Source organism: Aethalodelphis obliquidens, unplaced genomic scaffold (genome assembly GCF_003676395.1).
Source record: "Aethalodelphis obliquidens isolate GAN/ISIS:26980383/991018 unplaced genomic scaffold, ASM367639v1 scaffold111, whole genome shotgun sequence".
NCBI classification, from domain to species: domain Eukaryota; kingdom Metazoa; phylum Chordata; class Mammalia; order Artiodactyla; family Delphinidae; genus Aethalodelphis; species Aethalodelphis obliquidens.
The window spans coordinates 1,905,727-1,917,985 of record NW_020838055.1 but is presented as its reverse complement, the minus strand read 5'-3'; the positions used below and the strand labels follow the sequence as shown (position 1 = coordinate 1,917,985).

General features: G+C 49.7%; 1 protein-coding gene across 12 annotated transcripts in view; it reads left to right on the top strand.

Moving 5' to 3' along the window:
• KIF9 (kinesin family member 9) overlaps window positions 1-12,259 on the top strand; it is a 47,103-nt gene that overhangs the window by 22,147 nt on the left and 12,697 nt on the right. For 8 of the 12 annotated variants that reach the window (XM_027096983.1, XM_027096982.1, XM_027096987.1 and 5 more), the window contains 7 exons: window positions 5,026-5,094; window positions 5,933-6,037; window positions 7,619-7,674; window positions 8,455-8,545; window positions 9,032-9,165; window positions 10,728-10,919; window positions 11,991-12,205. In XM_027096983.1, coding sequence (XP_026952784.1) covers window positions 5,026-5,094; window positions 5,933-6,037; window positions 7,619-7,674; window positions 8,455-8,545; window positions 9,032-9,165; window positions 10,728-10,919; window positions 11,991-12,205 — 862 coding nt within the window. The remainder of the gene's footprint in view (window positions 1-5,025; window positions 5,095-5,932; window positions 6,038-7,618; window positions 7,675-8,454; window positions 8,546-9,031; window positions 9,166-10,727; window positions 10,920-11,990; window positions 12,206-12,259) is intronic. The other 4 variants (XM_027096985.1, XM_027096984.1, XM_027096979.1 and 1 more) reach the window with 3 other exon arrangements.

Below are 12,259 nucleotides of genomic sequence, written 5' to 3'. Positions count from 1 at the left end.
GTCACTACAGAACCTCTTTCTTCCCAGCCTGAGCGATCCTTCTCAGCAAACAGCTGACCAATCAGAAGAATGATCAGCCTCACCATTAGCCAGGGAAATGCAAGTTAAAACCTTAGTGGAATTCCACCCTCAGACTAGCAAAAATTAGAAATTTTCTGACAATGTAGAAACAATGGTGAGTATGTGCAGAAACAGCAATGCTTATTTATTTCTGGTCTAAGTGTAATGGACAGCCACTTTGGAGAGCATTTTGGCAACATCTAGTAAAGTAAAAACACATTTACCAATAATTTGGTTTTCCTTTAAGGTGCTTATGCAATCGTAATTACTGGAGACAGGAGCATATACATGCCCTAAACCCATGACAAACCAGCTAAACTTTCTAGATTCTAAATCCTGAAGGAAAATAACAGTCCGGGGGCTCTGTGGATCTAACCCATGGTTTGGAGGTTGAGGAGGAAGTAGAGCTTAGAGCAGTGGTTCTCAAAACTTGAGTGGGTATCAGAATCACCCTGCGGTCTCATTGAACCACAGGTCACTGCACCCGTTCCCAGAGTTCCTGATTCCATCGGTCTGGGGTGGGGGCTGAGGATTCAAGTTTCTCATGAGTGTCCCCGGTGCTGCTGCTGCTGCTGTTCTGGGACCACACTTGGAGAATGACGGGCACAGTAGTTAAGAGCGCTGGCCCCTGCGTTGGGCTATCCTGGTTCAGCAGCCTGCTCTTTCCTTCGTCAGCTGTATAACCTCAGCGAGATACTTATTCTTTCTAAGGCAGGAGTAACAGAGTTCACTCTCAAAGAGATGTGAAGAACAAGATAATGGGTAGGAATCTTTTAGCACAGTGCTGTCATGGAGTAAATGCTCAGGAAATGTTAGCTAGCACTATAGTCACTTCTGCAGACCAGCAGTATCACTTCTAGGTATATAGTCTAGCAGCATTCTCACATATGCACATAAAGAGACTTATAGAAGATGGTGCTGCACTGCTTGTTGTAATGGTGAAAAGTTAGGAACATGATGAATAGCCTTTAACAGAAGAGTAGCTAAGTAGGTTGCACAGGGAGGGAGTGAGTGAGCTGCGAGCATGGATAATCTCTAGTGAGAAAACAACTTGGGGATTGAATGGTGGCATCTCTCGTTTATACCAAGTATAAGAACATACAAAGCAAGTGCTGATAATCATTAGTGGATAGATGTGTGTACAAAGATAAAATGTATGGGAGTGAAAAGACCAAACTGAGCAGAGGTTCCTTCTGGATGTCAGGGTGGGGAATGGATTTGGAGTGGGGTAGCCAGGGGCTTCACATTTATCTGAAATGTTTTATTTCTTAAAAAAACAAAAACAAAAACACCTGAAGCCAATATGGTGGCATGCTGTTAAAGTCAGATTTTAGGGTGGTCTTCCCAAGGTTTCATGGCATTATTTTTTATGCTTTTCTTATTTATTTTTCTTATTTTCTTATTCGGTGCTCTCTTAGCTTAGGACTACCACATTACCACCTGTGAACCTGGCTGAGTGGGCGTTGCACCTGGCAGCGAGGACTTTCATTTTAATGTAATTCCTATTCTGAAATCTGCACTGTTGTTCCTGGACAGCCAAGTTGCCATGTCACCAAATGCAAATGTGTTTATAATCTTTATGATAAACATTTTCCTTTATATGTATGAGTTTTCGAGAGAGACCTGGAAAATTATTTTGGTTGTTGCCTTTCCTAGACTGTAGCCAGTATTCCCAGGTTGTTTCCAGCACCACCTTCAGTACTGATACCTGTTTTCAAGGGGGTGGAATACCTTCTGTAGCGTTTCCTTGGTGGGTGGGGCTGGCTGGAAGGTGAGAGATTGAGTTCCTGATCCACCTCTGCTACCAGCTCTCTGTGGTGAGGTGCTCAGGCTCTGAGCCTCAGGATATTCATCTGTGAACTAGGAGGTTGGACTGATGACTTCCAGCAACCCTCCCACTATGTCATTCTGTGATTCTGTGAGGTGGTGTAAGGGTTGTGAGCCATGGGCATAAACAGACAGCAGAGAGACTTGGGGTACCCTACTCTGCCAAGAGGAAGCACACCTGCACGCTGCCGTGGGGTCAAAATAGGGAAACTTCTTAGGCTGATAGCTGCTCACAGCCTGGCGTGGACTTAAGCAGAACTCTCTGAATGATCCTCATTACATTTATGATGGAAACACCTAACCAGCAAGGAACTTACATGGGTTTGTGCTGTCTCTGAGGCATTTTTTTTTCCATCCAGAAAATGCCCCTGTTTCTTATAAGGGAGTTGGTCAGCCAGGAGGTGCTGTCAGACCCTATTCTGTGGAGTCTTCTGCTTCAGCCCTATTTCCAAGCAGCTTCTTTCCAGTCAGTAGAAGAGGGCAAGTTAGAGGCCACTAAGCCTGACAGGCAGTAGGAGAAGTGGCTTCCATACTCTTAGGGTGCAGCATAGAGGCTGGTGACCCATGGGAGCAGATGGCTCATTTCCACCATCACCGGATTGGCCCAGAGGTCTAACTTGGCTCCTCATGCCACACTGGACAGAGTCATCCAGCTGGAGGTCCCCAGCAGCTCAGCCTGACTTTTCCTAGCTGGGCATAGTGCATTTTCTAGAGCTGAGATTCCTCAGCTGAGAGGAGGGGATGGAGATGAGTAGGGGCCGGCCACCAGTCCTCTCCCGTTCACCTCACAGGGAGTCCACCTGAAGGACCATCTTGAGGATGCCCAGAGGGGCAGAGTCAGAATCTGGACGCGGGTCATGTGTCTTGAGTTCAGGCTTTGTGCCCTGATTTGCCACTGAGCCACCAGGACACCAGGACCCCTTGCTACAGACTGATCTCAGCTTTGGTCACCAGTGCTGAGAACCAGCTATCAGGGGCTCCCTCCAGTGGCCATTTTTTGACAACTAAAGGAAGCCCTGTTGTTCACAGTGAAGGTTCTCAGCATGAAGTCCCTTGTGCTTCTTATGTGAAAAACACTAGGACAGTATCTATCAAATGTAAAATGACTAAGCAATTCTGCTTCTAGAAATGTATCATTTATTCACTCAGCTAAAATTTCTGGAGTACTTACTATGTGCCAGGCACTTTTTGAAGCACTTGGGACGTATCAGTGTACCAACAGAAACACAAATCTCTGTCTTTGAAGAGCTGACAGTCTGCCGGGGGTGGGAGAGATAGATATACTAAACATAAGAAATCAGTCATTTCTAGATTTGCTTATTTAAGACAACATGGATGAACCTAGAGGACATTATGCTAAGTGAAATAAGCCAGACACAGAAAGAAAAATACTGCATGATCTCATTTATATGTGGAACCTAACAAAGTCAAATTCATAGAAGCAGAAAGTAGAGCAGTGATTACCAGGAGTGGGGTGGGGGCAGGCTGAAAAATGGGGAGATGTTGGTCAAAGGGTACATATTTTTAGTTCTAAGATGAATTAGTTCTGGGGACCTAATGTACAGCATGGTGACTATAATTAATAGTAGTGTATTGTGTACTGAAAATTTGCTATGAAAGTAGATCTCAGATGCTCATACCACACACAAAAAAAATGGTAATTATTGGATATGTTAATTAGCTTGACTGTAGTAATCATTTCACTGTGTACATGTATATCAAAACATCATGTTGGGGCTTCCCTGGTGGCGCAATTGTTGAGAGTCCACCTGCCGATGCAGGGGACACGGGTTCGGGCCTCGGTCCGGGAAGATCCCACATGCCGTGAAGCAGCTGGGCCCGTGAGCCATGGCCGCTGAGCCTGCGCGTCCGGACCCTGTGCTCCGCAACGGGAGAGGCCACAACAGTGAGAGGCCCGCGTACCGCAAAAAAAAAACCAAAAACATCATGTTGTACACCTTAAATATATATAATTTTTCTTAAAACCAAAATAGGTAACTTGTAGAGCTTCACTGTCCAATACAGTAGCCACTACTCACATGTGGCTACTGAAATCAGTAAAACAAAATTTGTTTTTTGGCTGTGCTACACGGCATGCGGAATCCTAATTCCCCAACCAGGGATCGAACTCGTGCCCACTGCAGTGGAAGTGCGGAGTCTTAACCACTGGACCACCAGGGAAGTCCCCTGAAATCAGTAAAATTAAATAAAATTAAAATTTCACTTCCTTGGTCCCACCAGTCACATTTTAAGTGTTCAATAGCTTTATGTGGCTTGCAGCACAAACACAGAACATTTTCATCATTACAGCAAGTTCTATTAGACAACACTGCTCTAGGGTATGTTCTATGAAAGAAAAGTAGAGCAAGATTTTAAAAAAGAGTGGTGTGAGGGTGGGGAGGGGATTGCAGTTTTACATGAGGTGATAGAGATGCGCCTAATTTAGAAGCTTTTGAACAAAGACTTGAGGGAGGTGAGCCATGGAAATACCTGGGAGAAGAGTGTCCCAGGCAGAGGGGACAGACAATGCAGAGGCAGGAATGTGCCCATTTGGTGGGAATGGAGTGAGCAGGAGGGAAAGAGGAGGAAAGAAGTAATGGGACAGATCACATAGAGCTCATACATCACTGTGTTCTCGTACACAAAGATGTAAGTGCAAAGATGTTTTGCAGCATTTTTTGTAGCAGCAATAAATTGGAGGTGGCACACCTGATTATCAGTGGGGAATGGTAATGCTTTGTGTAGTGGTTGGGAAGGATGAGGGTCAATGCATCCTGGAGGCATGGGCTGCACTGAGAGGGCCATTACCCTGTTGGACTGGAGCTCCTGGGAGTCAGGTTTGAGGTGGCCCTAGGGGTGCCTGTGCTCACTCTGTTCTCAGTCTCCTCTGCAGTAAGAGGCAGAGGCCAGAGGACTGCTGAGACCCCCTCAAACCCTAAAGTTACCCAGTTGGGGAGTGGGGAGGGAATCATCCGGATGCTGAGATCACGCCCCATGGATTACCTGGAAGAGCCAGGATGTCCAGGCACGGGTGGGGAATTATAGGCTTGATATGGAAGAGGCAGGGTGGCTTCTCTGACTGTCCTCCCTGCTTTCCCCCTCACCCCACCCCCACCCCACAATATGTTTCCCTGGCAGCGAATGGTCAAGAACCTGGAGAAGGAGCTGGCACTGCTCAAGCAGGAACTAGCCATCCATGACAGCCTGGTAAGGGTCTAGAGGTGGTGGTGGGGCATGGTTGTCAGAATGCTAGAGGGACTAGGGTCAGGGTACCAGGTGGGCAGAAGGGCTAGGTTGGGAGGGGGCAAAGGGTCAGGGCAGGGATGCTGGATGAGCAGAGCCAGTTCGGTGGGCAGAGGGACTGGGTGGACAGGGGGCCAGATGCGTCAGGGGCCGAGTAGAGAGACTCCGGGGTGGGGCAGAAGTGCTGGGGGACCAGAAATGTCTGGTAGGCAGGGACACTGGACAAACAAGAAGATGTGGACAGGGGTGTCAGATGGTCAGGCAGTAGGTGGGGGGATGAGGGGCAGGGGCCAGAGGCCTGGCAGGGGTACAGGGGCAGACAGCATGATGGGTCAAGGTCAGGAGAGGTGGCCCCTGACCAAGGCTGGATGGTCGGGTGGGGACAGCAGCAGGGAGCCATGAAGGTAGGGGGTGGGGGCAGGAGTCCTCCAGTAGCCTGTCTGAGCTAATGCTCATGGTCCAGAGGAGCCTCAAGGCAGAGGCTGCCCCCTCCCTCCTGTGGCCCTCATCCTACAGAGTCTGCTGAGACTCAGTCAGCAGAACCCCCTTGTTTGGAGTAGCAGGCCCCCTGTTGGGCAGCCTTTCCTTCTCCGCCCTACCTGGTTGTCCCTTGATGACCTGAACACCTGGCCTGTGAGTCAGGCCCTCCTTGCCAGGACGTGGTGATGAAGGGAATGGAGCTGGCTTGGGCAGCCAGGGTCTGTGCCCAACCTCCCCACTATGGTTCTCAGAATGGTCCCTGCCACCCCGCTTGGGCTTGGGTGCTTGGAGCTTAACAACATGTTCCTTTTCCTCCTCCAAGGCCAACCGTACCCTTGTTAACTATGACCCCATGGATGAAATTCAAATTGCCGAGATCAACTCCCAGGTGCGGAGGTACCTGGAGGGAACGCTGGACGAGATTGATGTAAGGAGCCCCTCAGGACCACCGTGTCCAGCTGGCCCGGGCCTCCATCTCCTGGCCACACCCCGATGCGTGCTGTGCTAGCCTTGGAACCTCACACTGAGAGGGTACAGGGGGTGTAGGGTAGGTGGTGCTGGACTCCCGGCCTCAGGGCCCTTTAGCCCACCTCAGGGCCTTGGCATCCATGTTTAGGGTTGCAGGGCTGTGGGTGACCCACAGAGTGGCTGACAGCCTTAAACAGCCTTGAATACACAGGAGGTGGTCCATCGCTGGGGGCACAAGTGTGGACCCTGGAGCTAGGCTACCCTGGATCGAATCTCAGCTCAGCTGTCTCCTTGCTGAGTGACCTCAGGAAAATGCTCAAGCTTGTGTACTCTGGTGGCCTCACCTGTACGGTGTGGTGGGGAGGGAAACCGAGCTGGGATGAACTGAGATGCAGCACCTCAGGGGCTTCACTGTGCCAGGCAGAGTGAGGGCATTAAAGGATGATGGTCATGCTGGTTGTCTACAAGGCAGACCCCCCAGGGCCCATGCTGGAGTGGGCCAAGGAGGAAGAGACAGCAGCCACACAGGGAAAGATGCATTGTTTTTATAGCACAGGCTGGCAGACCTCTCATCAGGGAGCTCATGGGCAGAACCTCGCCCGACCTGTTACTGTGAGCAGCTGCCAGAGGCAAGCCTGGGACAACTGAGAGGCAGGCTGCTCTGGTCTTCCTAGTAAGGGCAGCCCCAGACTGACCAAGGCGTCGCGGGTAATGCTGGTGGGCTATAGGCCCAAGAGGGAGGCTGATGGCCTTCCTCCAGCCACAGGTGAGTGTGTCTGTGCCCACACAGAAAGGTTCGTAATGGAACCTTTTGGAAGCAGGAGAGAGCTGAGGACAATAAATTGTATTTAAATGTTTTCTTAGTATTCTCAAGAACTAGAGTCATTTTAATTTTATAGAGGTCTTCACTCAGAAAAGGTGATTATTATAGTCGTGGTAAATAGTTTTAAAACTACTAATCAGGTGTTTCTCTGTTCTTGAGGAGGGCTGGCCTGCCACTTTCCTGAGAGGGTGCTGGCAGATATCCAATTCTTTTTTTTTTTTAAACTTTTCGCTGCATTGGGTCTTTGTCGCTGCGCACAGGCTTTCTCTAGTTGCAGTGAGCGGGGGCTACTCTTCGTCATGGTGTGCGGGCTTCTCATTGCGGTGGCTTCTCTTGTTGAGGAGCACGGGCTCTAGGCGCGTGGGCTTCAGCAATTGTGGCTCGCAGGCTCTAGAGTGCAGGCTCAGTAGTTGTGGCACATGGGCTTCAATAGTTGTGGCTCGCAGGCTCTAGAGTGCAGGCTCAGTAGTTGTGGCGCACAGGCCTAGTTGCTCTGTGGCCTGTGGGATCTTCCCAGACCAGGGATCAAACCCGTGTCCCCTGCATTGGCAGGCGGATTCTTAACCACTGTGCTACCAGGGAAGTCCCAGATGTCCCATTCTTGAGACAGATGGTCCACGGGTTAGCCAAGGGGTCCTGGTTTCTCTACTAACACAGACAAAGCCTTGGTCCCGTGGTGCCCTTGGTCTAACCTCTGCCTTGTTCTCTTCCCTCCAGATAATCAACCTCAGACAGATCCAGGAGGTGTTCAACCAGTTCCGGGTGGTTCTGAGGTAAGGGGCCCACCCCATCCACCCCACTGCTACGTCAGGCTGCCATTTTCATTTCCCATGGTATGGATGCCGGTCTCCAAGTGCACTGCCTTCTCTCTGGTGTGTGAGGAGCCAGATCAGAGGCCTCTGGGTATGGCAGGCCCTGGGTGTCCCCGACAGCCTCTGCCCCTGAGCTCTTACATCCTCCTGCCCTTCCCTTCCCCTGAGGGAAGTAGGGAGGACAACCCTCCATTCAAGGGCTACTCAGAGACGAGGCGGTCCCTGGTTTCCTGAGTTTATTAATTGGACAGGAGGTCCTTGTGGAGTGCCAGCCCTGAAGATGGCCGGAGCAGGACACTTTGATACTCCCCACACCCGCCTCCCCACCTCAGGAGGGATTTGTGGTTTATTTGGGTACAGACATACCTGTAGCCTGACTGCCTGATGCTGGATGGTATCACAGAAGCTGGGTATGTGATTTTGAAGGGCCTGTTAGAGACAGACAGGTGGGGAAGCATGGTGCCGAGGTAGGCTTACAGTCCTTGTTAAAGGTCATCTTAGAGCAGTTGTGCTTGGCACATAAGATGGCCCCTGCAGATTTGGGGGCTGGACAATGGGTACACACACTGGGGAGTGGAGAGCAGGGGAATGAGCGTTTTTGGTCTGATCTGGTTCATGATGAGGATGTGGCTCTGCCGCAGGGGCCACACACAAACAACTTCTAACTCCAGTAGTTGGTGCTTGCCCAGTGGGTTCAGCATGGCCCCAGCTGTGATGGGTTCTTTCACTCTCTCTCCCAAGCCAACAGGAACAGGAAATGGAATCCACTTTGCGCAGGAAGTACACCCTCATAGACAAGAATGACTTCGAAGCCATCTCTGCTGTGCAGAAGGTAAGCACAATTGCCTCTTGCCGACAAGACTCACATCAGATTTTTCCATCCCCAGATCTTTCCAGAGACAGTGAGTGTCTTGCATTAAAGCAGATCTAGGGTTGCGACAGATAAAGGTAACACCAGCATGAGCATGGGGTGACCTAGGCAGGAGTAAACCGCATATGAGGTCAAAATGTTCTCCATAAAATGGAGATGTGGCTAGTAGTAAACAAGACCAATTCCCAGAGTTAGGTTGGAAACGGGCCCCAAGAGCCTCAGCGTATGGAATGAGACACCAGACCATAAGAGGAGTTGATGTAGGAAGTGGACATTGGGTGGGGTGGTCAAAGACAGCTCTGCTGGGGACAGCCTGAAGTGACATCAGCAGGAGCCACATCTCGGTGTGTGGGATGAACATGTCCACCTTTGGTCCATATACACCTGGTTCCCCAGGGAGCCTGAACCCTTAATCTAACCATAGACCTGCAACTGGCCTCTGTCCAGGCAGGGCTCGTGGATGATGACGGCCACCTAGTGGGCGAGCCTGACGGACAAGGCTTCGGACTCGGAGTCGCCCCTTTCTCTACCAGACCCGGGAAGAAATCCAAGTCCAAGAAGATGTTCAAAGAGCAGCTCGGGTGAGTGACCTTCCTGCTGCTCCAGCTGATCAGCACCTGGCCCTCCTTGGCTGGTGAAAGGGAGGACATGAGCTGTCCCTCCCTTCCCCTGGTATCTTAGTTATGGGGTAGTCACAATGGAGACCTCTCCTGCCAATACTAGCAGCATCTGTGGGGCCCAGGCTGGGGCTGGTCACCTGTCATCCTCACAGCAGTTCCACGAGGTGGGAGTTCATGTCTCCATTTTAACTAATGAGGAAACCAAGGCTCAGAGAGGGGAATTCATTCCAAGGTCACATTGCTAAGGTGTGGTAGAGTGGAAGTGAGAAGCCAGGCTGGCACTCGCCCTCCGGTACTTCATGTGGAAACCCAGCTCCCACCACCAGGTTCCTTCTGTGACCCGGCTAATTGGCACGCACATCACCTAAAAACTCCAGCTCACCTTTCAGGCAAGACTCGTTTGTAGATGCAGGGTGTCAAGGTTCCCTTAATGAACCAGCCTCCCTGGGAAGTGCTGTGTCGTGGTGGACAAAGCACACGTTCTGGAGGTAATGCCTGGGCTCACCTCCCTGCTCAGTAGTTCTTTCACCCACGGGGGTCACCCCAGTGAGGTGTAAGAGCCTCTCTGCCTCTGTTTCCTCATCCCTAAAATGGGTATAATAACAATAATAGCATCAGTCACCGGGGTGGTTTTGAGGATAAGTGAGTAAATGCAATTCCTGTCCCTGGAAGACCTCAATACAAATATGTTGTTACCATTATCACTTGTAAAAGGACACGGGCCAGAGCTGATTGTAGAAAACTGTCACATGCAGTATTGGAGTCGGGTAGGAGGATGCCCTGGCCTCCTCCTGCCTCTTCAGGAAGGGAGGTCACACCCCCACCCTCTCTGTTCTGCCGTTGGGTAATTAGTGCAGTAACAAATGGATCGAGGCTTGGTTCCCCCAAGCCACAGCTGTTGCAAGAAGAAGAAAAGAGAAGGAAACAGTGGAAGGAGCCATGTATATCCTCCCTTTAGTTCAGTCCTGCTCACATGTACCTCTCTGGGAGGGAGGACCCCGGGTGCCATCAGTTGGAGAGGGAGGATGGCTACTTTCCGGGGAGCTGGTGTGGACACTGACAGAGGTGGGAGAGCAAGTCGGGGACTGATCAGAGCAGCGGGTCAGACGTGTCTCTCTTTACTGTTGGTCTGCAGACAGACGCACCCTGGGTGGGGGCTCTGCTACTCCTTCCCAGGGATGCCTGTGTGACTAATACCTCAGCAGCCATGATGCTCCTTAGAGCCTGTGGCCCACCCCAAATGTCCATATGCTTCCAAACTGGAGACTGCCCGTTTTTCCCAGGTGTCTCCTGCTGAGACTGCTGGAAGGAGGACTTCTTGTTCTGACAAAAGGGAGAGAAATTCTCTCCTCTTCCTCCCCATCTGCATGGCTTAGGGTTGTACTCTTTGCCCTTTGGCCTGGGTTTATGTTCAAGATAGGAGCTGAGTGGGCTGGGGCTTCTGGTGTATGAGTACTGAGCAAGATTACTCCCCTCAGCATCAGAGACACTGAGCCTTGGGTCTCCCTGCCTTCTCCTTCCAGCTCCTTGGCAAGAAAGGAGGGTGCCAGCAGCCCTGTGAGTGGCAAGGAGTTGGATGCTTCCACCTCCAAGACCCAGTTGACCCCATCCTCCAAGGATGGAGATGTCAAAGACATGCTTCTGCAGGACCGGGAGACCTCCAGTATTGAGCCCCTTGCCTCGGAATCCCCAAAGGAGGAATTACGCCCACCCAGGTGACCATCTAACAGTAACTCCTGCACCAGATCATACAAAATCAGCATATGACAAGGAAAGAGCACCTGCAGATAGAAGAGAAATAAAATGGGGGTAATAGGCAAAGACTAGGAGCACAGTCCAAAAAAGAAGAAATATGATGGCTTATACACGTGCAAAATGGTTCAACCTCAGGAGTCATCCAAGATACACAATTATACACGGAATCATTTTAGACCCTCCAAATAGCAATTATTTGAATAATTAAATTTGCATATTTTGAATAAGTAATATATTCAAAAGATACAAAATTCTCAGGTATGAGACCATTCCTCCAGCCACCCAGTCCCTCTCTGTGGTGAGTCAGTGATTGAGTTTTTAGGAATCTATCCTGAGGAAGTAATTGGAGATGTAGACAAAGATTTATACAAAAAGATTGTGTCATTAATTTAAAAAGCAAAAGAAAAAAATTTTGGTAACACCTTCAATAGTTGACATTAGGGAAAGGGCACTAAGTGAATCATTTTCTCTGCCCTTGAAATGTACAAAGATGTACATGAAGAATTTTTCCCCAGCCTGTGAACACTTCCAAACATTCAGAGAAGTTGGAAGAATTGTATAGTGAACACCCTCTTGATTCTACCATTAATGTTACCATAGTAACACTTCATCTTATATCTTATTAACTAGAGTTCTCAAAGAGTTTTTAATAGCATGAAAGAATGCTTCTGTGAAAAAAGTAAGATGTAAAATTATACATATTGCATGACTCCAAATATTAAAACAGTTATCAAAGAAATGAAGGAGATACACCAAAGTGTGGTTGCCAATAGGTAATGAGTGGTATTTGGGGTTTTTTTTTGTGTAACTTTTCCTTACTTTCCTCATTTTCTGCAATAGTCACGTGCCCTTGTGTGCTCAGTAAAACAGAGACGAGAGAATGATTCCTACACAGTTTAGCTCCCATCTGGGGTAGGTGGTGCCCAGGAATTCTGACCTGCTTACGGAAGCCCCAGGGAAGAAAGGTGAAGTGCCTGGTGGCTCCAAGACAGCTGCACCATTTCTCCCTCCTCTTTCCCCTCCATCTTCAGGCCCAGCACCCCACCCGCCAAGCCTGTGGCCTTTGAGGACTTTAAGAACGAACGGGGTAGTGAGATCAACCGCATCTTCAAAGAAAACAAATCCATTTTGAACGAGCGGAGGAAAAGGGCCAGCGAGACCACACAGCGCATCAATGCCATCAAGCGGGAGATCGACATCACCAAGGAGGCACTAAATTTCCACAAGTCACTACGAGAGAAGCAAGGTAAAGGTGATGGGAAGATAGTTGGGGGACAGTGGGATCTGAGTCATCCTGCTC